The sequence below is a fragment of the Heterocephalus glaber genome, unplaced genomic scaffold (assembly GCF_053883595.1).
Source record: "Heterocephalus glaber isolate CG9 unplaced genomic scaffold, H.glaber_assembly_v1.0 deba00001865, whole genome shotgun sequence".
NCBI lineage: Eukaryota > Metazoa > Chordata > Mammalia > Rodentia > Bathyergidae > Heterocephalus > Heterocephalus glaber.
Genome location: NW_028258505.1, coordinates 1,845 through 29,512, shown reverse-complemented (window position 1 = coordinate 29,512; position 27,668 = coordinate 1,845). Strand labels below are relative to the sequence as shown.

Sequence of the window (27,668 nt, the reverse complement as noted above, 5' to 3'; positions counted from 1 at the left end):
CCACAGTGCCACAGAGCCACGTGCCCTCCCAGGCTCAGGGCCCAGAGCTCCTGTCCCCAGAGTGACCATCAGGGTCACGGCCCCCACCCTAGGCCTTCTCACCTTTATGGTTCTGGCCTTCCTGCACCCGCAGCGGTGGACGATCACAGTGGGCCTCGTGTTTATAGGAGGAGGAGGAGGAGGTGGGGGTGGCTGCTGAGAAGGAGTGTATGGTGGGGGAGCAGAAGGAAGCAATCTCTCCCCTTCTGGCTCCTAGAAGTGAAAAAGAGCTGTCTGAAGGCCCTGGGGAGCAGAGACATGGGGACCTTGACCTGGCACCTGCATGTGGGGTCAGCTAAGGTTTCGGGGTGACAGAAAGGACAGTAAGCAGCACCCACAGTGAGGGGAGGGCCCTGTGTGGAAGAACAGCCAAACTCCCCTGCTTCCCACATCTGGCTCTGCCCCGACTGCCCACAATCCCAGGGCAGAGCCTTGGTCTCCTGAGGTCCCCCTGGCTGGCCGAAGACTGGCAAGGGGCTGTGCAGGGATCGGGTCACTGGCAGGTGACTATCCCCTCCCCCTCGCCCTGGCCTTGCAGATGCCACCTCCCCAGGCCACAGTGCTGCAAGCACAGGTCCCAGGCAGCACCCTGTTTCCTGGTACCCCCTGCCGGGTCCCCTGGCCCAGCCACTTAGCACTTCCGGTCCCACTCAGCTGAGCCCCAGGCTGCCCCCGCCCCATCCCTGTGCTCTCCTGGGGAGAGCCTCACAGCTCAGCCCCCAGACCTCTCCACCCTCAGCCCTGTGTCCACAAGGCTGGGCCCAGCCCAGCCCTGGCCCTGCAGGAGGCAGAGATGAAGTTGAATCCGAGGGAGCCCAACACAGCCAGGGTGGACACAGAGCCAGCTCTCCTTTCCCAAAACCCTGAGTGTTCAGATCCCAGAAACACCTTTGGGGCTGAATAGCCCATCAGGGCAGTAGGGACGGTGGCTGCTGAAGCAGGTCCCCAAGGTGCTCTGTCTGTGACAAAGGTCAGGACCAGCAGGTGTTGGGGCCTGGGGGTGCTGTCTGGGGATGTCACTGAGTCTCCTGTTATTCCCTCCTTGACCCTCTGTCCCCTCTCCTTCACACAGGTGGGTGGAAGATTTGGGCACAGGCTTCCTGGTTGCCTCATTTGATGGTTGCTACCCTGCATGGATCTGTGCCAGCATCAGGACACAAAGCAGGACTCACCATTTGTGGCCTGGGCGCGGGTGGTGGCTTGAGCTGGAACATAAAGAAACACAGCATGGGCTGAGAGTGTAAGGGTTGCTATGGTTTCACTGAGAGTTCCCCAAATGCCTTGTGCGGAAGACTTGTGCCTAGGATCAGGAGGTGCTAGAGCCTAGGGGTGCTGTCTGGGGACGTCATTGAGTCTCCTGCCCTCTCCTTGACCTCATGTCCCATTTCCTTTGCCCAGAGGGGTGGGAGAACCTAGGCACAGACTGCCTGGTGCCCCTTTGGAAGGACAGCACAGTCCTGGGTGTGTGAAGACGTCTGGACTCAGACCTCCACTAACCGTTTCAGGCTCAGGTGGAGGTGGTGGTGGCTCCTGGCGGTGCTGGAATGGAAGACAGACACAGCCCGGGCTGCTGGGGTGGGTGGGCTCTGCCTGAGCCCTGCAGCCTAGGGGATCCTGGTCTGAAGCAGCAAGTAGGACACAGGTTTGGGGTGCGTGTTGGGCACCCTGTCTCTGTGGCACTGTGCCCAGAAGCCCACCTGACCCACCCCTCCCTCTGTGGTGGGCCAAGGCACTGTCACCCCCAACCCACCCTGCACCACAGCGCACTCCGGCCTCTTCCTCCCTCTGGGAACCTGGCTGTCCTCAGCCCTCCCTGCTGACCCTTGCCAAGTGCACCCTACCATGCCTGCTGGCTCCATCCTGGCCAGAGCCAGGCACCTGTTCCGGGCTGGACATCAGCCCCTTCAGGCCTGCTCTCTACTCCCTCCTCCAGTTCTGGATGCCTCCTTCCACCTAGTTGCCCAGTGCTCCACATGCCCTGCACCCCAGGCTCTGCTGTGCCCAGGCCCTGGCCGCACCCAGGCACTGGTGACATTTCCCTTGTGGCTGAGCAGAGGCTGCTCTGAGCTCCCCGTGGGTGGATGGCAGCTGCTCCATCCTCTTCCGCCCAGCCCAGCTCAGGCCTCACACTCTGCTCAGTGACAGGGGCAGTGTGTATGGTGTGGAGACATGTAGGTAGGTCCCGTGGGATTCAAGGCACAGCTGCCCCAGCCAGTCCTCCCTGATCAGCACCACCCTGCATCTAGGCCATCAGTGCTCCATGGGTACCCTGTCCCCTTCCCCACACAGTGGCTCCTGGATATGCATCCTCCTAGGGCCTGCAGACTTTCTGATGAGGGCCCCTGGAGTGGTCTCTCTTCTGGAAACGAGGCCTAAGGGAGCCTGCCTAGAACTAGGGTTGTGACCCTGAGTCACAGGATAACCTTGGAGCAGATGGAGATGGTCCACAGCTGGATCACGGGCTGCCACATGTCCCTGTCCCTTGGCAAGAAGGTGTGTGCAGTGCCGGATAGCAGAAACCCTTACCTTCCTCCACCACAGTCCCCAGCAACAGCACAGCAGCAGTGGGATCAGCAGCAGGGCTGGCAGGAATTTCAGGTAGGGCTTGATTTGGAACCCTCCTCCTGACACAGGGTGACTCTTTGGAAAAGGATGAGGCCAATAGCATGAAGGGCTGGCACTGGGCATGGCTAGGGGGCTTCTTCCTGAATGCCCACCTGGCTTCCCATCTTCCCCTCCTCCTCCACACAGTGCCAGACATGAGGGACATCATGGAGCAGGGGCCGGCCCTGACCCTCAGGCTGCAGGCTGCAACTCTGCCCCACTCAAAGCTCTGCACTGAGCCCAGACAAGAAGGCCCAGGAGCCCCATGTGACCCCAGCCTCACTGCTCGCCTCGGGGCCAGCACAGCTCATCCTGAGGACACAAAGAGCTACAGGTGCCATGTTGGGGAGGCCGGGCTGCTGGGGATCCCAGGGAGGACAGGAAACTGGGGCCCCTCAGGCCTTGCTGCCCACCTCCCAGTTCTGGATCATGGGCTCACCTCACCCTCCCCGAGCCTCAGTGAGCCCCTGTGCACAGGGGTGGGAGCCACCTCCTGCCCATGCACTCAGGGGCTCAGAGAGTTTGGGGGAGCCCAGCTCAGGCCCCATGCACACGGGTGAAGTAAGGGGTGTCCGTGGTTGTCACAGTGAAGGTTCACAGGCTGCCTGGCTGGCCTCCCCTGAGTCAAGGGCTAGGTCGGGGAGGATGCACAGGGGACAGGGCTGAGAGCACAGAAGGGGCAGTGCTGGCTGTGGGCTGGCAGATCCCAGGTCTGCACCTGCTCTCTCTCCTGTCTGTGCTGTCCCCACACAGCTGTAACAGGTGGGCCCTGAGATCAGATGCTACCCTGTGTGTGGCTGTGCAAGGATCGGCCAAAGCAGACACATGGGGGCGATCACTCTGTGGGTCCCCACGGGCTGAGCCTGGACCTGGGTGGCAGTGGGGAACAGCCCTCTTCCTCCAGGGAGGTCCTCCCACCCTTGGCCCTGCCTGAGGGCTGGTGACAGGGCTGGAAGAAGCCCCTTGTTGGAGCAGCATCTTCCCTCCCAGGGTGTCTGACTGTGCTGAGCTGACACACCTGGACAGCATCCCCAAGCCCAAGAGGGAGGAAAGCTCTGTGGGTGACAGAGCAGGCAGGGGGCTAATGGGAGCTGAGGCAGGAGGAGGGCAGGAAGGGGCAGAGTACACTGCAGATGACAGGGCTGTCACCATGCAGGCTTCAGCCTGGGCTCCTGAGTGGCTTTGGGCCATCACTGTATCTGGGGCACTGATTCAGTGACACAAACTCCTACCCCAGCTGGTGGGACTCCAGATTCCTGTGCCTATAACACCCATGTGCCAGGGCTGGGTGCCTTGGACCTTTGGATAGGCTCCAGGCAGAAGCTTCCTCCTCCCCGAGTGGCTGAGGGAGAACCCAGGTGGGGCCCAGGGTCTGTGTGCTCAGTTGCTGTCTGTATTGCTGAGACCCCCTGCCTTGACTTCCCCAGGTGGATTGTGTCCACTTCAGGGCTCACCAGAGTCGGGGAGTGCAGTCCTACCATGGGGTTCACACAGTTGGTGCTGCTGATTTTGAATTTGTCCCCAATGAAGCTGGTGCCATTGTTCAGGCTGAGGTCAACAGAGAGCTTCCTGTGCACAGAGATGCGGCAGATGGTGAGCACCAGCCAGGGTGCTGCAGCCCAGGGCCACCCTCTCTAGAGTCCCAGCATCTGGAGCTCCCAGAGGGAGGGCAGGTGGGTCCTGAATTCTCCTTCCAGTCACTGCAATGCCAGCCTCAGCAAGGGCTGCAGCTCAGGCAGTGAGTGGCCCTCACGGCGGATGGTGCCATCCTCGCCATGGCTGAGGGACCAGGGAGGTCTAAACAGCATCACCGTCACACTTCTATCACGTGCTGTGTGGTCCTGGCCGGGAAAGGTGACCGGAGGAAAGGCAGCCATGCCTGGCCCAGCCTCTCCTGCACCTGCCCTCAGCAGTGCCTGGGCCTCTGTGCGTCCCTGGGCACCTTGAAGGTCACCCCCAAGGGCAGGTGGGGAGGGCGCCTCAGCCCAGAGCAGGCCGACCCCAGGACAGGAGATGGTGGCAAACAGGCCACACTGTCCCTACCTCTAGGACCCAGAACCACGGCACTTACCATGCAGGCTCATCTATCCTCGGCCCAGGACAGGTTATGGAAGCTTCTTCCACACTGGTGGGTTTTCTTTCTAAAAAACAATGGCGCCCAGGTTTCTGTGCACCTGTCTTTCCCCCATGCCCTCCACCTGCCCTGGGCCAGCAGAGCCACCACTGAGCCCAGTCCAGCACCTCCTGCCCTCCTTCCTTTCTAAGACCCCTGCTCAGCTCCTTCTCTCCTGGGCTCTGAGCAGTGCTGGTGTGTGACAGGGGAAGGCAGCGAAGGTTCCAACTTCCCGGGCTCAGTGTCAGGGATGAAGGGGACAGAGGAAACACTGCAAAGCGAGCAGCCCAAAAGGCAGGCGCATGGTGCTGGGGGGTCCAGGCCACCTGTACCGCCTTTGGAGATGCAGTTGCTCTTTGAGAGACACTGAAATATCGGCACTGAAATGGTGCCAGCCCTGGAACTGGATCACAATGCTCTGTGGTGCAGGCGGTAGGAATCCAGAGGACATGGGTAGGCACCCCAGACAGCAGCCACCAGGCTTCCAGTTCCATGCAAGTCTTGTTCCCCTTACAGGCAGGGGCCTGGTCTGTCAAGTCAGCTCTGCCTGAGCAGCAGGTTTCAGCTAAGCCCAACCAGAGCAGCAGCAGCTGGGAGCGACGCATGGGAGCAGAGGCTGGGCTGTGTGAGTGGCAGGTGCCAAGGCCTGTGGCAGGAACTGAGGGGCTTGTGGAGGAGGGAAGGACGGGAGCCCAGTGGTGGGTGTCAAGTGGAGGACTGGGTTTTGCTCCTGGTGCAATGAATCCTTGTGGGTGGGCAGATCCTGGGCACCGTGTGGACGGCAGTATTGTGGGACTAACTGGGGGACTGGGTGTGAGAGGACCAAGGGTGACCCTGGGATTTGACCATAGGGACCAGGTGGGGTCATTACTGAGCTGGGGCAGCCTGTGGAGGAAACGGGGATGTTTGATGATTTCACTGTTTCCTTCCTTCCTCCTTTCTTTCCTTCTTTCCCTCCCTCCCTCACTCCTTCCCTCCTTCCCTCTCTTCCTCCAGAGCCTGACAACCATTCCATAATGTGTAGGAGTAGAAACCTCCCAGTCTGGAGCCCAGCCCTCCTGACATGGAGCTGTGCTTGCATGCTTGGGATGCTCGGGATGCCCACTCTCTGGCCTGGAGCTTCCAGGTCCAGTGTCCCCTCTGCAAGCTGGAGTGGGTGGTTTCCCAGCAGCTTCTCTGTGCACCTGGCCAGGTTCAGAGCCCAGGGCTGCAGTGTTCTCCCTGTAGCAGACTCCTGCCTGGGGTTCCAGCTCTCAGGGAAGGGCGTGGAGGACCAGGTGAGACAGATGCTGCTGTGAGGCCAGCCCAGGCTCACACCAGCCTGCCGAGGGCGAGACCTACTCCAACCCACTCCTGGGGTGCTGGGGTTTACCAATACCCACTTTGCAGAGGAGGAAGGGTCCCCTGCTCCCCCTGTCCCCTAACCTCATGGCATCCTCTGGGAAAGGTCAGCCCTGGCTGGAGGCTTCCAGTACTGAGGGGAAGGATGTCCTGAGGGAACATGTGACCTAGAGGCAACCAGGAGCCACTTACCAAAGATGGTGCCACCGAACTTGAATCTGCAAATAACCTGGTCTGGGCCTTTTGCATTATGAAAACCTTGTCCTCTGATGACCACCGTGTAGGGCTCTGCAAGGATACATTCAAACTGGGAGTGTGGGAGTGGGGCTCTGGGTTCACAGCAGTCACCCCCAGGGAGACTCTCAGGGTTCCAAGAGGTGGCAGCCGTATGTGAGCCTCTGTAACCCCCAGACCAGATGCAGCAGAACCAGCCTTGAAAATGTGGGAGCCCTCCTCCTCCCACCATCCAGACCACAGCACCATGACAGGCACCCAGCTTCCAGGGACCACCTCAGCTGGGGCCTCCACCCTGAATTCCCATGGTTCCCATTGAAGTCCCCAGGAGCAGGGCCAGGATGGGAGCACCAGAGGCCCCTGTCCTACCAGGAGGGGGGCTCATGGGGGTCAACACCTCCACACCTAGCCTCTTCCTGACCCACAAGGAACACAGCCCACTGCCCTCTGGACCCAAAAGCCCCTCACTCTACCAGCATGGCCCTCCCTGCCCCTTAGCCTAAGCCACAGGGGACAAGAGAGGGCAGCTGGGCAGCTCTGCAGCACCCAGGCTGGGTTCCTGTGGGTCTTCCAGTTGCAGTTTCCAGCTACTTGGCCTGACAGCAGCTCCTGGCCCAGGCCTGTATCCTTCCTGTCCCCATGGCCCTGGAGTGGCCCCAGGTCACCCAGCCCAGGACCCTGGGCTGCAACAGCCCTGTCCCCCAGTCCCTGCACATGGACTGGCTCTCCACGCCGGCCTGAGCACCCAGGCCATTCTGTGTCACCTGGGGCCCAGGCTCCTGCCTCAGCTTGCCCCTGATTCACTATGCGTATGGCAGCTCTGCTCAGGACACCCAGGAGTGTAACAGGTCAGCAGTGGAGCTGGTGTCTGGAGGCACCTGTCACCTCAGCTCTGTGGCTGGGAGGAAGCAGTGGCAGCTCCTGTCCTCACCTGGGGTTTCTCTGGCTGCCCAGACGTCAGGGCCTGTGTGTCAGGGCAGCTGATCTGCTGAGGTGCTTCACACCAAAAGCAGGAGAGACCCTGGGGTGAGGTCCCTGACCCACCTCCACCCAGCACTGCAGCCCCCACCCTGCCCAGCATCAGAGGGGCTCGGGTGCAGAGCAGAGGTCCAGGGTGGAGAGGTCAGGTCCAGGCATCCTCAGCTCCTATCCACGTCCTGATGCTATGCCATCATTGTCCATCTGTCCCCCAATGTCCCCACAGTGCTATTTCTATCCATCGAAGACCACACTGCAGCCCAGGTGTTTGGCACCTTATCCCTCCCATGGGCCGTGGGTGGCAGAGCTCAAAGTGGGCACAGTTCTGTCTTCCCACAGCCTGCAGTCATGGTGCCTCCCACAAGGGACACAGAAGCCAGGACCCAGCAGATGCAGCACCCAAGATGCCACTTGTGAGAGAAAGAGCCTGACCCCCCCTGTCCCCTCCACTTGGGTGTCAGAAGCCAGCCACGTGGGGATGATGGCTGCATACATAGTGCCCATGACAAAGAGAGGTGGCCTCCCTCTGGACCACTTAGGAGCATCCTCAGTGCACCAAGGCAGGGACCTGGGCTGGACTAGGGGCATCCATGTCACTTCCAGCCTTGGGGACAGGCACTGCTATTTCCCCATGGGCTCGAGGTGCACCTGGCTGTCTATGGAAACTAGGTCAAGTGTGGAGGTTTCCTTCTCTCTCCAGCCCAGGGATGGATGCTGAATTTGTACAATGCTTTTGTTTCATCCCATGTGGTGACACCTTGCATCTGTCTCCATCTGGGGATGTGGAAACTGTTTCTATTTCAAACCCTGTATCTGCCCATCCCTTCTTGCTGAGCACTAGCTGCTGTGTCTGTGTTGGCCTGTTTAAACACTGCTCTGTCCCATTGCTGGGTGTCCTTCAGCATTTCTAAAACAAACTTTTCCTACATTCACAATTAAACTTTGTGTTGTGATAAGTTTGAACAGTGACTGTACACATACACCTACACTGTCACCAGACACACAAGTGTACAAACCCAGTGCACAGTCAGGCTAAACATCCACTTACACCACACATGAGATGCATACCATACCCTCAGGAAGACAAACATACCCATCCGTGTACTGTCTGCTCCATGCACAATCACACCACACCATGAACACTACACAACCACCATGCAGATGCACCATGCACCCAAATACTGTGCTCCCAACATAGGTACAACAACCCACACACATACTATAAAAACACAATGTGCACAGCATAAGAACACAATGCTATACTCACACCATACTTTCCACATACATACTTCACATTCCAACATACACACTGCATTCATACACAACATATTTTGACAAACATCCCCACACACACCAAACATAACACACACTGCACATATATGCATATGCTTATACCTTATGTACCTACAAACCAGAAATACACTCCAATATCACACTCCCTGTAGAAGCACCGCACACCACAAACACACATGTCACAATACCATACACACGTTCCATACCTCGTAACCACTCACAAATAGTCACACCCCACACCCTCCACAAAACACCACATGATTCATATACAGCCACCTCACATGACATACACATTCTGGAAACTCAGTACTCTCGTGCTCACTAAATACCATATACACCACCACTCATATACACACGTACCACACACATCGTGTACCACATGTAAACTCAGAGATACACCACACATCACAAAAGCATATCATTCCATACAGACACACTTCATTCCCTCCCACATACCCCACACAACACATCACAACCACAACATAAACAGACCAGACAGCCTCTGACCATAACCATGTGTGCCACTGCCTCCATAAACCTCACACACTTCACATACATCACACATGCTGCACACACTGCACATACACCACACACATCACAAATACACTCACATCATGCACACATCACACATACAACACACACATCACACATACCACCAACACCGAGTGCCCTCCACACACATCACACACACTCATCTCCCACACCACACGCATAGCACATACTCATCCCCTACACCACACACATCACACACAAGCACAACAGTCCCACACCATCCATTTCCTCACATCCCATGGCACACAAACTATGGAGACACACACCACACATTGCAAACCCAGCACACAGACTCCTCCAACACGTATGACACCAGTACATATAGGACACTTGCTACACAACCTGACACTTTCTCCACACTCATACCACACACTCATACCACATCTACACACATCCCCATCACCTTCTTCCCTAGTATACCACAAACAAGTGTTATTAACATGTCACCTAGACACACAAACAACACAAGCCCCCTACATACATTTCATATACACATTCTAATACATATACCACAAACCCCTGCTCATGAACCACCCACAAACAATACATACACACATCACACACCAAAGAAGGGCCACAGGCTACCCAAACAAAAGCACAAAAAGTATACACAAAGCACCCACACAAAAGCACATGGCACCACAATCACCTGTTCACACACACACACACACACACACACACACACACACAAATACCTGCAATGACGGATTGAGCTGTCTGCTGGTTCCCAAGCCCACAGACCTTACTTCCCACACACAAGTTGGACGGCTCCACCGACGTCACCTCAAGACAGGACTTGGAGACAAGCTGGTAACAGGGCAGAAGGAGGATGGGAGTGTGACACTTGGACCTTGGAGTGATGTCCCCAATGTGCCCAGGTCCCCCCACCCTGCTCACCAAGTCCACGATGTCCTGCAGACCCTTGAAGCCACTGTCCACCGTGAACATGTGTCCTGGGGTGTCTGCGAGTGCCACCATCTATGTGGGGAAGAATCAGCTTGATGCCCAGGCAGGGCCTCAAGGAGGCACCAGGTCTCCAGACCCAGGACAAGGACACAGTGCCTTGCCCTCAGGGCTTGGGGACAGTGGAGAGTCATACTCTCACAGACAGACTGGCTCCTGTGTCAGGCCAGGTTCGGGGAGGGGGAAGGTCTCTACCTGCCCTGTGAGGCCCCATGTATTCAAGCCCCTTGGTGGGCACCTGGTCTGAAGTACCTGATCTTTGTCGTAGTCTAGCACACCCACAGTGTAAACAATGGCCCCCAAGTACCGGGCATTGTCAGCCTACAAGAAAGGAGACATTTAGGATAATGCACCGAAATGGGTGGGGCAAAGTGCTGGTGACCACACCTGGGCTCACCTCCTCCTTTGTCTCTTCAAATGAGTCTTTCCTCAGCCTCCCACTGGTCAGCATGATAATCACACTGGCAACTTTCTCGCCTGTGTAGGAAGCAAGAAGTAGGGGCCAGGTGAGCGAGGCTCAGGAGTGACCGGCAGGGGACCCAGGACCAAGGCAGACTGTCAGGACCCAGCACTGCCCACGAAGGCAGGTGGGTGCTCCTCATACTTAGGGCTCCTGGGCCAGGTGGCCAGACCACAGAACCTGCCACCCAGAGACTCCAGAGTGAGAAGGGGGCCTCGCCCAGGGCCATTTTACATATGAGAAGAGAGGGGTTCAGGACCTTTCCTGACCCTAACCCTGCTGTCCCCCAGACTGCACACCCTCCTCCCTGAGGACAGCCCAGCCATGTGCCCACCAGTCTCAGCCCATTCCCGGGCACAGGAAGCAGCAGCCCCTCCTGCAGAGCAACCCAGGGAGGGGAGGTGCCGGTGCCTATTTGGGGCACAGCCTGTCGGCTTCTGCTTGGGACAGCGGCCCAGCTGCTCAGCACTCTCATGCAGGGTCCTGGACAGGGGACCCCATTCTTCCCCAGCGCTGTCCCCACTGGGCCCCACCACTCTTGCCCAGAGCTGCCAGCCCACAGTGCAGAGGGATATGTGTCCTGGGCCACACAGACATTTGTGTGGTGGGAGGTGCAGGTCCAGGAGCAAGTGGGCCACGGAAGATGGGAATGGAGAAGGGGAGGAAGGTCTGGCCCTGGGGACAAGGTGGGCACCTCATGCTGGTCCTCAGGCTGCTCAGGATCTGGGCTTCCTCCTTCTGCATGCAGAGCCCAGTGAGGGACCAGGAGCTCAGAGTGACCAAGTGCCCTGGGTAGACCCATGGGGCCTCCTGTCCTGTGAGAACCATGCCGAGGCGGGCGTTCTGCCCACCAGAAGGGCTGGTCTCGGACAACTGTATTCTATTTTGGAAACTTGATGTTTCCCAGAATCTTATGTGTTGAAGGTTTGGTCCAGAGCTGCTGGTGCTATTGGGAACTGCGGGAAACTTTATGGGGTGGGACCTCACGGGTGGAAGTTGGTAATAGGGTGAGTCCTTGAAGGATGAACCTTATCCCTGGCTCCTTCTTGTTCTTTCCTTCTCCTGTCCATCTTGACATGAGCAGCTTTGCTCCACCACACACTGCCCACTATGGTGTTCTGCCTCACCACAGCCCAGAAACAATGGAGGCAGCTGACCATGGACTGAAGCCTAGGAAATTGTGAGCCAAAATAAACCTTTTCTACTCTTAAGTTGATTTTCTCAGCTATTTTGTCATAGCAATGAGAAGCTAACACAGAGTTCCCAGATTTGGGACTGGGAGGAGCCTGGAGACTGTACACAGACCTCCCTGAGAGCCACCAGCTGTGCACCCAGCTGCCTGAGGGGGTGCAGGCCACTCACCTCCAAAGTGTGATCTCATGATCTGCTTGTTTGCCTGCAAGGGAATGGACATGGGTTGGGGAAAGCACTGGACAGACATGGTCACATTCTATGCTGTTAGGTGGTTTTGCCCCTGGGTTCCAGCCTTCTCTACCTTTTCGAACCCTTTCTGCATGTATGTGTAGTCTCCAGGCACCACCGATTGGAGTCTGTTAAAACCATTGTTGATTTTGTCTCTGAAAAAAAATCAAGAAAGAGGTTAGTTGTTACCACACACCCGGAGCTGTCCCACAGCCTTGTCCATTGACCATCAGGATGGGTGGCTCTGTCCCCTGTACTAAACTGGATCATTTGCTGGAGGTCTGTTTCCTTCTCTGTCCCCAGCCTGCTTAGCCCTTTGGCAGGTGCAGTGGCTAACAGCCGGTCTCATGGGAAGGCCTGATTTTCTCTGAGCTCACCCTGTCTCAGGCACCCCACTCTTGGAGACATCCCATGGGCCCCGTGAGGCCTTCCTGGTGAGTGTGGTGCCCAGGGATATGCAGCTTGAGGCCGGGGATCCAGGGAGACCCTCATGCCTGGTGCTGACCAGAAGCCAAGGATACCCTGGCTGAGGCCTGCTCTCCAGCAGAGAAGGCTGGGTCACATGGATCACTAGCTCAGCCTGCCCTGCTCTGTCCCCATTGCACAGACCCTGACCTGCCCCTCCTTAGCCACCAAAGGAAGGAGCCAGGCTGCTTCATGAGCAGTGTGGGCCCAGGACTTCAGTGTTCCTGACACTAAAGTCCTGAGGTGGGGACATGGCCACAGGCAGCTAAGGCGGTCAAGCCCGCTCAGGCTGCTGGGACCAGGCTGTCAGGGGCTGTTAGAGACAGGGTTGATTGGGGCAGGCAGCACCAGCTCTGGTGGCAGCAGTGGGACAGAAAAGGAAGACTGTGTTCAGGCTGATTGGCTGTGACAGGGCTGAGCCTGCACAGCAAGGCCACCTAGAGTGAAGACCAAGGGCAGCTTCTTCCTGGGACAGAGACACTGCTGTGGGCCAAGCTCTGAGGGCCCTAGACCCATCACTGCCTGGCCCTGTCCATGAGGGGTGAAGACACAGCCAGCCCTACCCAGGGGAGGCTCAACCAAGTTCTGCCCAGCCCAGCCCCTGCCCTGTGCCCAGCACAGTCCCACTGCCCCTCAAGAATTCTGCCAGCTCCTTCTCATGGACCACTTCCCCACCCATTGTGGCCATTCAAGTCTCTCCCACACCCTGCACCAGGCCTCTCGTGTGTCCATGGAGCCAACCGCTCTCTGCTCTTCCTGTCAGCTGGACCCGGGGCAGGAGGGAGTGACCCTGCCTCAAACAGTTATGGGCCACCATGGGGGATGGTGTTGGAACAGAAGGATGGGATGACACATTTAGCTCCTGAGCACAGTATACACCCTGGTAGCATGGCACATTCCAGCAGATCCATCAGAAACCACAACAGATCCTGATAAAACCACAAAAGCAGAAAGTTGGCCTGAAGTGAGAAATTGTTCCCAAAAAGGGAAACTGCTAAATAATCCCTCGAGCTTCACTTGCTCTTAGTTAACTCATAATCACTAATTTTGGATGTCACACAGCTGGGCAATACATTAATAGCTTCCCACAATCAGCACCTTTGAAGCATGGGTCTGACAACAATTTCCTGGGTTACTTCACAGGGACTCAAAGGCACTTTAGCTGAGAACCACTGATTCTTCTCTTGAGCCTTGTGATGGTTAGCTGAGTGTCTGCTTCATTTGCTTGGCATCTGCCTGTGGGATTGGTGAAGCACCTTTCTGGGTGTGTCTGGGTGGGTCACGGAGGTGTGACCTTGAGTCCTATATATGGTTTCTGGCTGCTTCCTGTCTGGCGCTATTCTCCTGCTCTGTCTCATGGCTGCCATGAATTAAGCAGCTTTGTTCTAACACACCCTTCTACCATGCTGTTCCTGGCATGCAGCCAGCCCATCATGGATTGAATCTCCTTAAAACATGAGCTAACTTAGCCTCTCCTCCTTGAAGTAGTGGGTGTTGGGTATTGTGTCTAGCTGAATCAGACAAGTCCACAGATGTCTGATGGGTAACTGCAATGGGACAAAATGCCTGACATAGTGCATGTTCATGTTTTCTGTCCCTTTTTCTGCCACAGCCCTAGAGCCAGACTCTACCCAGCTCTGTACAGGGACATGTTGGTCATTTAAGAAATATGCTGTCCAAGACTATGCTACAGGGTTAACTCAGCTTGTTGTCCCTTGGAGCTGGTGCTTTCAATCCATCCTTGGACTCTCAGCAGCTCCAACACTGAATGTCCTTCAGCCCTATCATACTATACAAGATGATGACACCAGCTATAAGAGTAACTCAGGAGTTCCTGAGTCAGTTGACCACCCATGAGCCCCCCAAGTATGAGGCCAGGACGATTTGTGCAGGATGATGGCACCAGGTACATGAGCATTCAACAGCCTCGATGATGAGTTCACCATGACCATAAAGCGATCCATGTTAGTCACAAGAAGAAACATTGTTTGGAACTGAGCACCCAGCATGGGAATCCCTGCACTTCAGCCAACCCCTGCAAATCAACACAAACCTGCTGCTCCTTTGCTCTCTGAGCACACCCTGGTCCTCAATCAATTGCTGGCTTCCTTTGGCCAAAGCCTCAATTAGGCTGAATGTCTCCACCCCATACTCCATGCGCCCTTAAAGCTTTGCCTGTGCACAGTGTGTGCGCTGCCAATGTTGACCCAGTCTCTTTTCTATTGTCCCTGGATCAAAAGATCCTGATGTCCAGTGTCACTGTCCTCAGGCCCCAGGGCTTCCTGTCCCTCCCTCCCCTGAGTGCTGGCTTGTCCTTCACTGTCTTCCCCTGGCTTCTCCCCAGGGCCCCACAACTCCAGGCTAAGAGTACCCACCTCTCCTCTGTACTCCTCCCTCTCAGGGTTTGAATTCATTGCTATCCCTCACCCTACAGCTGATCAGCAGCTCTCCAGCATCCTCCTGGGTCTCTGCATCTCTGGGCACACTGAGCCACCTCCCCCTGATGTTGGTTTCTCAGGTCTCTCTGTTGAGGCCTACTGGGGGGCAATGCTGCCCTGCCAAAAGCCCCCAGCCCTTCCCCAGCCCTCTCTGTGCCCCACTGGCCCTGGGCAGAGGGTGACCTGTCACAGTAGGCCCCACACAGGCCAAGGTGCTTATAGGAGTCTGGTCTGCTCCGCCAGCCCCCTGGATCCCGCAGGTCCCCACAGCCAGCCCAGGAAAGAACTCAGGTCTGTTGGAGTCTGGGCAGACATGGGGACTTCTGGATGGCAGGGTCTGTGGGTACCAGTTCAGCAGGACTGTGAGGGGCTGGGCATCAGGCTGGAGGCCAATGTGGATCCCTAGGGATCCCAACCAGCCCATCCCATGCATGGATGAGGCCCCACAGAGCCGGCAGTGGAGCCCTCAGTTCCCTGAAGTTCCTGTGGCCTGGTCCCCAGCCCTCCTCAGGTCACCTACCTGTCTGCAGTGAGAGGCACAATGACTTCGGCATCTCTGGAGCCGATAATGAAGGACATGCGCAGGTTGGGGCTGCAAGGAATCAGGGCAGTAAGAAACCCATGCATTTGACCCCAGGAGACTGCCTGGGATGAGGGGCAGTCTCTGTGCGCACCCCTCTCCGCCCTGGGCTCAGAGAACCTCAGCGAGAGGTGCTGCAGCCTATGGGGACGTGGGCCCCAGGGAGGGTCAGGGTGGCCTCACAACCACGCCTCTGCTCCAGCACTCCAACACACAAGCAAGCACAGGATAGACCCCTAGGTGTGCCCACAAATACATACACACTCATCCACACAAGCTCACACACTCACGGGCACTCACATCACACACATCCAGGCTCACACACTCATGCGCACACCAGTCACACACACACACAAACACCCTAAAGAGGACAGACCCTCTGCACTCCTTCATGAGGCCTCCCTCCCATCTGTCTCTCTGCTGCTGCTACTTTTGTATCTCTAGCCTTTTTTCCTCTTCCCAAACCCTCCTTCCTCCCAGCTCAGGAAGTCCCACTCCCTATGGGCACCATTCACAAGGCCTTCCCTTCCTGTCGCTGACCACTGCCCTTGGTCCAGGACCTCTGACCCTTGCAAGGTGGCTGCAGCCTCCCTGGCTGAGCTGACCGCTGCTCCTGTTCTTCTTCCTGGCTCTATTCACCCACAGTTGCCAGGGTTTTTCTTGGAGCCCATCACTCCCCTGCCCATGAACCTTCCATGGCTCTCTATGGCTCAGAGGAAGAATTCAAGCCCCTCCTTGGCCTGGCACAGTCAATCCTGGGGGCATTGGCCCCAAGCTACTTGTGAGGGTTTGTCTCCAGCCCTCCCCTGAGTTACCCACATTCTTCAGCCTAAACAGACCCCCCACTAGAGGGCACCCTGAGGGTTACTGTGACCCTGACTTTTCTCCAGCCTTCGAGGTCAAGTTCACTTCCCACCTCCTCTGGGAAGCTGCCCAGGACCACTTCCCTCTAGGAATCCTTGCTGTCCCCTCTAACCTTCCTGGCACACTCTCTGTCCCTTTCCTTTGGCCCTGAGCACCCTGTGTCCAGGTGGCAGCTACTGAGTTGCTGTCCTGACTTCCTTCCCAGCCTGGGGGTCTGGAGGGCAGACAGTGTCCCTGCAGGTGCCCAGGCTCTGAGGCAGGACAGGCACACACCTGAGACCTAGAGGAGCAGTGCACTCTGTCCCCTTTCCTGCCTGGTCATGCTGGGCTCTGTGTCCCCACCCAAGGGACCCCACCAAGTCTAATCAATGCTCAGGCAGCCTGCACCATGGAGAAGCGTACTTTTTAAATCTTGCCACCAATTCTGCCACAAATGAAAGAACATTAATCCAGTTGTCGTCCACACTGCCAGACCTGATGACAAAGGAGACACAAATTAGGGCATGAGATGCCTTCATCACCCAGAGCAGCTTCTTTCTCTGTCACCTCTCTGCAGGATCCTTAACACTGGCTCCCACCCCAATGCCTCGGACAACAGCAGGTTATCCTGGAGGTGACTGTCATCAGGACCACCAGTGGGCAGAGGCTGGCCAAGCAGGCCATCTACTGGGATTGAGGAACCTCTAGGAAAAGAGATGCTGGTCACACTAGCTGAAGGCTGCAGGGACAGGAAGTGGAGAAAGAGGATGTGACTGGAGAGGTCCTTGAGCACCTCTGCTTCTTGGGCTCTCTGGGTCTCCACTGGCCTTGGTGTGACCTTCCCAGCTCCCTGTGGGTGTGTAGAGACCTTGGCATCACAGCCATGGGAAGCCTTTGAGAGCCATCACCAGGTCCAGAGGTGACCAGACATGGCTTGTGGTTCCCCTGCTGGACTCCTGAGTACCAAGTGTTAGAGCTGCCCTTGGGGTGAAGAACCTGCTCAGCTTTGTCACCAGCCTGTAGTCCAGCCCCTGCAGGCCCAAGGGGCCTTTTCCAGCAGGCACTGCCAGAGAAAGGGAACAGGCTGGCCACTGCTGCCCTGGTGCCCACACTGTGGACCAGCAGGGATGGCTGCAGGCTCTTCCCATCCCCACTCCAGCATCCTGCTCCATTGTGTGTCACTCTGTCCCAGATGGAGAGTGAGGAGCAGGAGGAGCCTGGGGTCTCGTGACTCCTGTCCAGTGGGAATCAGTCCCATCTGCCCTATGTCCCTGGCAAAGGTCTCTGGGTCCCCACAGCTCTTCCGGTCAAGCATCAGGGGGCAGAGGAGAACTGCGCCTGGTGCGGAGGGACGTGTGATACTCGGGGCTCCATGGTGAGTGGGTGAGAGGCACCTGCCAGGAGGCCACCTTCTCCCCTCCAGAGATGATGGTGCCCACAAATGGGACCCCCTGAAGGTCACACAAACATGTGGAGACTGTAGCACACCAAGAGCCACCTCTTTCTGTCCCATCTACTGCCTCCACTGGGCTATGTCTAAATCAGTGTGGACACTAGGAGGAAATGAAGGCCTAGATGATTCGAGACGTATCAGGATGATTTCTCTGAGCGTGTGTGTCCCAAGCCCTGTGCTGTGTGCTTCCATCCAGGGAACACTCACATCAGCTCATTCCCTTTTACAGGAGAGGAAACCGAGTCTCTCACACATTAAGAAAACCCTGACAGTCTCCATGCCCAACCTAGATCTGAACTCAGTCTTTCTCCGCACCCCGTGCATTATTCCCTGCACATGGCATCTCTGGGGGACACATTGCTGTCCCACAACTGCTAACGGAGCAATGAGCTCCCCTTCCATGAGGGCCAGGAGTACTATAGTCCCCGGGGCTGATGGTCTGTGCCAGGCCCTCCTGACTGAGATGGGAAACAGGTGCAAAGGGTGCCTTCTTTCACCCTAGCTGCAGCAGCCAGTAGGTGGGAATGGCAAGTGGCAGGTCTAGGGCGGGAGGGGAGGCACCCAGCAGACAAGCCTCCATCCAGGAGCTCAGCCTGGGCACGGGGGCTGAGCTGCTCCCCTTCCTCCCTCAGAGAGAATTCAGAGCTCAGCTCAGGTTCCAGCCTCAGGTGAGTGTGGCCGAAGGACTTGGCCCGTCCTAGCCTTGAAGATGCCTTGCCTGTCCTCTTGCAGAGGCAGGAGGCATGTGGACTGGGGCTGGGGTGGGAAATGAGGAGCCTCAGCTCTGGAGCACATCTCCTTGGGCCTGTCTAGTCCTCCCACTTCCTTCGACTTTAGGAAAAAGGGAAAGGAGAATTTTCCCACCCTCTGATAGTTTGCTGCAGAGTTTTGACTGAACTTTCCCAAGTCATGAAGCTTCTTTCAGCCTCAACTTCACCCTCGTTGAGTTGAGGGCACAGAACTGACTTCCTCAAGCTGTTGGGAGGCCTACAGTGTCCACATCAGTAGGCACACAGCAAGTGTCCAACTAATGCTATTCCACATCCCCACCTGTGCCCACAGCCCTCCTCATCCATCCCACATGCAACAGGGTGGCGGCCGAGAGGGGCTTTGGGGTCTTGGCCTGATTAGGCTGTCAGCACCCTGGGCACCCATCCTCCCCAACTCTGATGCCCAAAGGCAGCCACCACCCACGCTGTGCTAAGGATCCGAGGGCACCGCCTGCCCAGGGCATCTCAGAGTCCCTGGGCTGGAAGGGAGGAGGGACTTCTCCCATGGTGGGCAGGGGGCTCCTAGGTGGCTGTTTTGGCTCAGGAGCTGGGACTAGGCCCTGTGTTCCCCACCCTCAGTGCCCACAGAGAAGGAGATGAGAGGGCCACACCTGTGACTGTGGAAAGAGCCCAGCCCAGGAAGCCCGGGTCTTGTCACCACCAGCATCCTCCAGGCACCTTGGCCACCTAGGAGCCCACCCTGCAACAGGACATCACAGAGAGACCCCCGGGCTACTGTGCATCCAGAGGGGGAGGGATGAGGGAGGAGGGCTGGGGACCAGGGAGGGCGTCCCCCTGCTGAGGGCTGCACAGGCTCTCATTGGGTCCCAGCCCCAGCCAGCAGGAGGGCTGGGATGGAACCCAGCCACCTCTCTAAGACCAAGACCCACCTGCCTCCCTCTCTGACAGCCAGCAGGAGCCCCAGGGACAGCACAGCTTCCCCAGGGCCAAATGAGCCCCTGGCTGCCCTGAAAGTGGAGGGACTGTGCCAGGTCTGCAGGGTGGGAGGAAGAGCAAGGCTTAGAGGAGAGGCCACTGGGCAGGGATGCCGCCCCCCCCAACCCCAAGGCCATAGGTGGTCTCTCCCACAGAACCCGAAGGGCTCTGGCTGTCCTCTTGCAGAGGCTGGAGTCCCATGAGGCCTTGTCCTGCCTGTAATGACTGGGAACCGCTGCTTCCTGGGGTCAGGTGGAAGGATGACCTAGGGGACACTCACATGTCCAGGATGAAGTAGAGGTCGAAGGAGCCCCAACAAACACCGTCCTCACTGGGGTCCCGGTGTCGCCTAGCTTCCGGATTATGGGTCACGATGTGGTACGGATGGGGGCCTAGGGACCTCCCTGCGCCGAGCAGGGGCAGGAGCAGCAGCAGTAGGAGCAGGAGGAAGAGCACAGAGCAGGGCCCACAGGGGCTGTGCCTCCCCATTTTGCTGCCCGTCCCTGTGACCTCCTTGCTCATGGGACCCTGTCCAGAGCCCAGGGAGACCGAACACCAGCCACCTCGGGCCTCCTGCGTGGCCACCTCCTCTGTGCCCAGGGACCAAGGCCCCTGGAGCCCTGTCACCAATGCGCAGCGGGCCCACACCAGTCCCCTCTGAGAGCACAGTGACTGAGGACACTGCTTCCCTCGGTGTCCAGCCAGGGACTGTCCCCAAGGCCCTCCCCCCACCCCAGGGCAGAATACCCTGTGGTTATGATGGGCAGAATGGTTGTCATGGTGACTTTGTGACCCGCAGCTCTGCCCAGGGACCTGCTTGTTGACAGCATCAGGATCATGGTCAGCATCATGACCACATGCAGTTCCCTGGGCGGAGCTGTAGGTCACAAAGTCACCATGACAACCATTCTGTCCATCATAATCCCAGTGTTTTGCCTAGATCAGGAGGAAGGGCCTTGGGGACAGCTGGCAGCAGGACACCTGGGGCAGCAGTGTTCCCAGTCTCTGTGCTCCGAGAGGGAACTTGTGTGGGCACACTGGGCATTGGTGACAGGGCTCCAGGAGCCAGCCAAGGTCCCTGGGCACAGGGGAGGTCGTCAACCAGGAGGCCCTGGGGCAGGGTTCAGGAGCAAAGAGGTCACAGAGACAGCCAAGAAATGGGAAGTCATGGCCCTAGTTCTGTGCTCTTCCTCCTGCTTCTGCTGCTGTTCCTTTCAGCCCTGTTTAGCACAGGAAGCCCCCACATGTAGTTGCCAGCTGGAGAAATGTCCAGGGACTCGGCCTGGGCTCCGGAAGTTTCCAACCCCAGGTCTCAGTGCACAGCTGGCATAAGAGGAATGCAGATCAGCCGCCATGCCCAGGCGTCTCCGACATCTACTTCATCCTGAACAAGTGAGTGGCCCTCAGATCCTGCCTCCACCCAACTCCAGGAAGAAGCAGTCCCAGTCACTGCAGGCAGGATGGGGCCTCAGGGAAACCCCATGTCTGTAAGAGGACTGGCAGGGCCTCCAGTGCTCAGCCCCCAGCACAGGCCTCAGTGACTTCCTTATCTCCTCAAGTGGGGGTGTCACCACAGGGGTGGGCTCTGGGTGGCTCTCGCCCTGCAGCAACATGGCCCAGCCCTGGGTCCTGCAGGTCTCTCAGTCACTGGGCCCCAGGAGCCACCTCCCAGCCCTGGGAGAAGCCCCAGCAGGGATCTCTGGGAGAGACCATCTGTGGCCTCTGGGGGGAACTCAGCTGCATCCCTGCCCAGTGGCCTCTCCTCTAAGCCTTGCTCTTCCTCCCACCCTGCAGACCTGGCACAGTCCCTCCACTTTCAGGGCAGCCAGGGGCTCATTTGGCCCTGGGGAAGCTGTGCTGTCCCTGGGGCTCCTGCTGGCTGTCAGAGAGGGAGGCAGGTGGGTCTTGGTCTTAGAGAGGTGGCAGGGTTCCATCCCAGCCCTCCTGCTGGCTGGGGCTGGGACCCAATGAGAACCTGTGCAGCCCTCAGCAGGGGGACGCCCTCCCTGGTCCCCAGCCCTCCTCCCTCAGCCCTCCCCCTCTGGATGCACAGTAGCCCGGGGGTCTCCCTGTGATGTCCTGTTGCAGGGTGAGCTCCTAGGGGGCTAAATTGCCTGGAGGATGCTGGTGGTGGCAAGACCCAGGCTTCCTGTTCTGGGCTCTTTCCACAGTCACAGGTGTGACCCTCTCATCTCCTTCTCTGTGGGCACTGAGGGTGGGGAACACAGGCCCCAGTCCCAGCTCCTGAGCCAAAACAGCCACCTAGGAACCCCCTGCCCGCCGTGAGAGAAGTACCTCCTCACTTCCAGCCCAGGGACTCTGAGATGCCCTGGGCAGGTGGTGCCCTCGGATCCTTAGCACAGCGTGGGTGGTGGCTGCCTTTGGGCATCAGAGTTGGGGAGGATGGGCACCCAGGGCACTGACAGTCTGGTCAGGCCAGTCCTGCTGGAGAGTGGGCATGACCTCAAGGCTCTTCTTGGCCACCACCCTGTTGCATGTCTGTGCTTGCTTCCCTAGGCCCTGCTCTGAGGCTCCAGGGTCCAACCCAGCCCTGGGATGGATGAGCAGGGCTGCTGGGACCAGTGGGGATGTGGAATAGCATTAATTGGACGCTTTCTGTGTGTCAAGCAATGTGCCAGGCACACAAACCACTCTCAAGCAGCTAGCCATGGCTTATCTGGCAGGTCAGAGGTGAAGGGCTTGCTGGGTAGGGTACAGGGTAGGGACAGGTGGGCCTGGTTACTGCTCTGAGCCCTGACTCATGACTCCTGGGCTCATGACCGTCTACACTTGGCAGTGGGTGCTGATTCCCATCCCTGGCAACATTAGCCTGCCCAGGCTGCCCTTGTCTAAGAGGTCAGTGTTCTGAGCCTCCCGGACCTCCCTGCTTCTGGTGAGGACCCTGCTAGCTCACTGGACACCTGTTTGGGGGTGACCCAGAAGGCTCTGTGTTTGGACCTCAGTAAACACAGATGAGGGAAGGTGGGGGTGTGGCTCTGAGTTTTGTCGGCAGGCATTTCCTTGGTTCTATCTCACTGGCTAGGTGTTGGGTACTCAGAGCTCAGAGAGAGCTGTAGATTGAGAAAACCTCCGCCCACTGAGGGGCAAGGTCAATCTCTTCCAGGCCTCCTGGGCAGCGGGGACCTGTTATTTCTCGGTCTCCAGGCCCCCAGTGATGGGCACGTCAAGTACCAGGACTGTCAGCACTGGCTAACGCTGTTTGCCTCATCTGCACCCTTTGTACCAATGGTGTGCAAGGGAATCAGTTTGTCCACCATCTTCAACCCCTGCTACCTAGGCTCTCTGCTCTGAAGCGAGCTCTGGATGTGCCGAGCACCAGTTTCCACACTGCCACCAAATGTCTCCAGACTCCAGTGTCTTTGACAAAGCCTGATGTTTTGCTGTCTTGCTTTGCTCTGCTTTTCAGTGTGTTCCCCAGGAATACTTTCTGCTCTGGGCTTACACATCCCCAGGTTCTGGTCCTTCCTTTCTGCAGCCTGAGCCTTGGACTTCAGGCTAACCTGAGCTGTGGGTCGAGTGTGTGCACAGTGTTAGCATCCCCACTGCCCCTGAGATGGGGCCAGCTCTGGGTCAGGGTGGAATGGGCTTGAAGAGGTTAGGCAGCATGTCCATGACACACAGTAGAGGCTGAACTTGGTTCTTCCAACTGGAGCCTTCCTGGTCTCCAGCCCATGCTATGAGGTTTTCTGTTGTTGCTGTTATTTTAAGCTGCTTTTGTGATGGTATGATATGCATTATATATTCACATCCTTTGCCAATTTTTTAATTGCATCTGGATACTAATCCTTTATCAGAGAGATGATTTATAAACATTCTCTACCATTGTAGATGAAGTCCAGTTTTAAAATTATTTTCTATTGTTGCCTGTGCTTTGGTTGTCTTATCCTAAAAATTATATTTTGCAATAGTGTAAGTTCATGGTTTGAATTTATTCTTTTTTTTTAAGAGTAAGAAAATTTACTGGAGAATAGGAATCAGGAATAGGAATGAGGAGTAGGAATAGCTTGTGAGAGACAGGAAAGATCCTGAATGGGTTGTTAATGAGCCCACTCCACTGAGAAAGTTTTATAGAGCAAAATCATGAAGTGGGTATAACCTGGGTCAAAGCTATAATCAACCAATATGATTATAAGTATAGCTGTTTGGCTAATATTGATCCAATAATAGCAAGGGCATACAGATGACATCATTAACATATAATCTATAGTCTTAGTCTTGCTTTAGTTTCAGTCTTAGTCTTAGTAGTCTTAGTATTAGTCTTAGTCTTAGTGAGTGGGAAAGGATGGCCCACCCCTAATGAGATAATGGTTTCTTTATACAGGAAATCTCAAAAGGGTGGTAGCAATAATATCAAACTTCTGTTTATCCCTTAGGGAAGTATGCAAATTTGTCCATTGGGACTTTAATCTTCTTCAGATGTACCTGTAGCCACACTTCCTATGTGTTCTCATCTTCTGCATTGACTCCGTTGACTAGCCCTGTCTGATTGCCTATAATATTTCTACCTAACTTAGCTGTCTATACTATTTCTCCCTCTGAAGAACTATCACTAACTGTGGTTAGGGAGAAGGGGCTTAGTGTCCCTTAATCTAGAATTAGATTCTAGCTAATCTAATGGGCCTTGGATAGAAGTCATGTTGCAGTTTAGCAGTTATGAATTCCTTTCACAAGGTTGATCTAGTGGATCTTAGTAAAAGGAGTCTGGCACATTTGTCATTGTTTCCATATGCTGGATCACCTGGTGTTTGGCAGCCTCTAGGCAAGAATAAACAAAGTTTCTAAGAAATTAAAGCATGTATGATCAAAACAGGAACATTAGAATGGAAAAGCAGGTTGGGGAAAGAGCCACATCCAGACCCTGCTCTTAAGTGGCTGGAATATCAATTGTAAACAGTTGGCTCTTAGACCGCACTACTGATGGAGGTTATCTGTAAGTCTGATATTTCTTGTCATAAGTCCCTCTGGCAGTGCCTGCTGGAAAAGGCCCCTTGGGCCTGCAGGGGCTGGGCTACAGCTAGTGACAAAGCAAGGCTGGCTCCCCCATCCCAAGGGCAGATCTGACACTTGGAGCCCAGGAGTCCAGCAGGGAGCCACAGGCCACATCTGATGATTCTCAAAGGCTTCTGATGGCCATGGTGGCAAGGTTTCCACCCCACCCACAGGGAGCTGGGAAGGTCACACTAAGGCCAGTGTGGACCCAGAGAGCCCATGAATCAGAGGTGCTCAGGGACCTTTCCAACCATGTCCTGTTCTTCCACTTCAGGTCCCCATAGCCCTCACCTAGTGTGACTAGCCACATTAGGTGGCCACCAATGTCCCTTATGCTAGGAGGCCACTCAATCACAGCAGATGGTCTGGTTGGCCACCCTCTTCCCATTGGTGGGCCTGATGACAGTCACCTCCTGGATACCCCACTGTGGTCAGAAGTATTGGGGTGGGAGCTCAGCCCTGAGTGTCATGTGTCCCTCCACACTGGGCACAATTCTCTTCTGCCTCATGATGCTCATATCTGCAGAGCTGTGGAACTCTAGAGACCATTTCCAGGAATGTAGAGCAGATGTGACTGATTCCCACAGGATAGAAGCTCATGCAGCTCAAACAACCTCCTGCTCTTCACTCTCTGTCCAGGGACAGAGTGGAAAAAGAGGGGAGCAGGATACAGAAATTGGGATGGGAAGAGCCTGCAGCTGTACCTGCTGGTCCACAGTGCTGATGCCAGAGCAGCAGTGGCTGGGCTGTCCCCCTCCCATAGCAGTGCTTACTGGAAAAGGCATCCAGGGCCCACAGTGGCTGGGACTGCAGGCTGGTGACAAAGCTGGGGTGTCACAGTCTATGGTACTGGTCACCCTTGCCAAGACCCAAGTTCCCATAGGAAACATCTCTCTCTGCATCCATGGTGCTGGGAAATGTGAGGAGGGAGAGGAATCTGGGGCGTGGCGAGGAGAGGTGCAGAGCAGACACAGCCTGCAAAAGGTTCCTCACTCCAAGGGGAGTTCTGACACCTGGAACCCAGGAGCCCAGCAGGGAAACCACAGGCCATGCCCGGTCAGCTCTGGACCTGGTGATGGCTCTCCAAGGCTTCTGTGGTGCCAAGGTCCTCACCCATAGGAACCTGGGAAGGCAGCACAGTGGGCGAGTGGGGACCCAGAGAGCCCACAAAGCAGGGGTGCCCAGGACCCTATCCAGTCAAGTTTCCTTCCTGCATTTGTTGTCCACGCCACCTTCACCTACTGTGATCAGACACACTGGACAGCAGCCAAGCATCCACTGTGCTGGGAGACCCCTCAGTCTCAGTAGATGGTCTGGGTGGCTCACTTCTGCCCACTGGCGGCCCTGATGACAGTCTCCTCCAGGATGACCCACTGCGGTTGATGGTGTTGGGAGGGGGAGTGCCTTATTAAGGATCCTGTGAGAAGGGAGAAGGCAGAGGATGTTTCCTCCTGAAAGGGTACCTCATTCTCTGACTGGTGTCTTTTTGTCTTCAGGTCCATCTTCGTGGGTGACTGCTGGAGTCACATTCACCAGTTTATGGAGAATATGGTGGCCAGTTTACCAGAGTACGCTTCTCCATGCTGCAGGCAACCTGAATATCCATTAGACTTGGTGGGGTCCCTTGGGTGGGGGCACAGAGCCCAGCATGACCGGGCAGGAAAGGGGACAGGGTTCACTGGTCCTCTGGGCCTCAGCTGTGCGCCTGCCCTGCCTGGGAACCTGGGCACCTGCAGGGACACCATCTGCCCTATAGACCCCCAGGCTGGGAAGGAAGTCAGGACAGCAACTCAGTAGCTGACACCTGGACAGGGTGCTCAGGGCCAAAGGAAAGGGACAGAGAGTGTGCCAGGAAGGTTAGAGGGGAAAGCAAGGATTCCTAGAGGGAAGTGGTCCTGGGCAGCTTCCTGGAGGAGGTGGGAAGTGAACTTGACCTTGAAGGCTGGAGAAAAGTCAGGGCCAGAGTAACCCTCAGGGTGCCCTCTAGTGGGGGGTCTGTTTAGGCTGAGGAGTGTGGGTAACTCAGGGGAGGGCTGGAGACAAATCCTCACAAGTTGCTTGGGGCCAATGTCACAAGGATTTATTGTTCCAGGCCAAGGAGGGCCTTGAATTCTTCCTCTGTGTCACAAGGAGCCATGGAAGATTCACAGGCAGGGGAGTGATATAGTGCTCCAGGAAAAATCCTGGCAAGTGTGGGTGAACAGAGCCAAGAAGAAGAGCAGGAGCAGTGGTCAGCTCAGCCAGGAAGGCTGCAGCCACTTTGCCGAGGGTCAGAGGTCCTGGGCCAAGGGCAATTGGTCAGTGGCAGGAAGGGGAGGCATTGTGAGGGAGTGGGATTTCCTGAGCTGGAAGGAGGGAGGAGGAAATGGAGGGAAAGAGGGATGGGGTTAGGATAGAAAGGAGGTGATTGTAGAAGACAGGCCAGGTGGGGGGAGGCCCCATGAGGAGTGTGGATGTCATCTTCCCTGTTTAGTTCATATACATGTGTGTGTTTGGTGGGTGTTGGAGCACCGGGGTGGGGCCTGGAGCCATCCTGATGTTCTCCCCTCCTTGGGACCATTCATTGCTGTAGGCTTCAGAATGGTCCTATATTTGTTCAATTCCTCAGCATCTCGAGGTGTGCCCCAAAGTGAAAGCAAAGGGGTTGGGAGGGAGTCATTTGGCCCAACCTCTCCCTGACGCCTGGGTGACAGCATGTTGTGCATATGTGACTTCTCACGGCCCTGCTTCCTCCCAGTCCAAACCTGCGCATGTCCTTCATCACCTACTCCTGTAAGGGCAACATCTTGCTGCTCACCTCTGACAGGTAGGTTGTCTTGGTTACTTCTGCTTTGCTGAGACAAAATACTCAACACTCAAAATTTAAAGGAACAAAAGTTTATTTTAGCTTACAGTTTATGGAGGTATCAGTCACTAGTTGGCTGGTTCCAAGGCAGGGTCACGTAGCAAAGGGACATCACAGGGGAGAAACAGTCTATGGCAGACTGGAAGTGGTGAAGCAGCAGCCTACTGTTCCCTTTTGATTACATCCAAGGTATGAGCCTAGTGGTTGTGTTGTGCGCTCACACACAAGGTGGGGCTTCTGTCTTCAGCAAATCCATTCAGCCACCTCCAGAATTCTGCTAAACCCATCAGTGGGTAATCCAGTACCAGACATACTTAATCCCAGTGTCA

General features: G+C 56.3%; 1 protein-coding gene and 1 long non-coding RNA gene across 3 annotated transcripts in view; one reads left to right on the top strand and one right to left on the bottom strand.

Annotated features, from left to right (window-relative positions):
- Nucleotides 1–20,338, bottom strand: part of LOC147820509 (anthrax toxin receptor-like) — a 28,892-nt gene extending 8,554 nt beyond the window's left edge. The window contains exons 1-15 of the mRNA XM_087204155.1: nt 19,765–20,338; nt 16,749–16,820; nt 15,423–15,494; nt 12,073–12,154; nt 11,940–11,973; nt 10,515–10,594; nt 10,370–10,438; nt 10,052–10,132; nt 9,850–9,961; nt 6,290–6,385; nt 4,715–4,784; nt 4,098–4,212; nt 2,566–2,679; nt 1,212–1,244; nt 103–252 (exon numbers count right to left, since the gene is read on the bottom strand). Coding sequence (XP_087060281.1) covers nt 103–252; nt 1,212–1,244; nt 2,566–2,679; nt 4,098–4,212; nt 4,715–4,784; nt 6,290–6,385; nt 9,850–9,961; nt 10,052–10,132; nt 10,370–10,438; nt 10,515–10,594; nt 11,940–11,973; nt 12,073–12,154; nt 15,423–15,494; nt 16,749–16,820; nt 19,765–20,006 — 1,422 coding nt within the window. The 5' untranslated portion in view covers nt 20,007–20,338. The remainder of the gene's footprint in view (nt 1–102; nt 253–1,211; nt 1,245–2,565; nt 2,680–4,097; nt 4,213–4,714; nt 4,785–6,289; nt 6,386–9,849; nt 9,962–10,051; nt 10,133–10,369; nt 10,439–10,514; nt 10,595–11,939; nt 11,974–12,072; nt 12,155–15,422; nt 15,495–16,748; nt 16,821–19,764) is intronic.
- A 91-nt stretch (nt 20,339–20,429) lies between these two features.
- Nucleotides 20,430–27,459, top strand: LOC147820508 (uncharacterized). 2 transcript variants are annotated; one of them, XR_015448436.1, is made up of 3 exons: nt 20,430–20,876; nt 25,991–26,062; nt 27,232–27,459. It is a non-coding gene; the product is annotated as an uncharacterized LOC147820508 (long non-coding RNA). The 2 variants fall into 2 exon arrangements; XR_015448437.1 differs by having other exon boundaries at nt 27,103–27,459.
- Nucleotides 27,460–27,668: the final 209 nt, after the last annotated feature.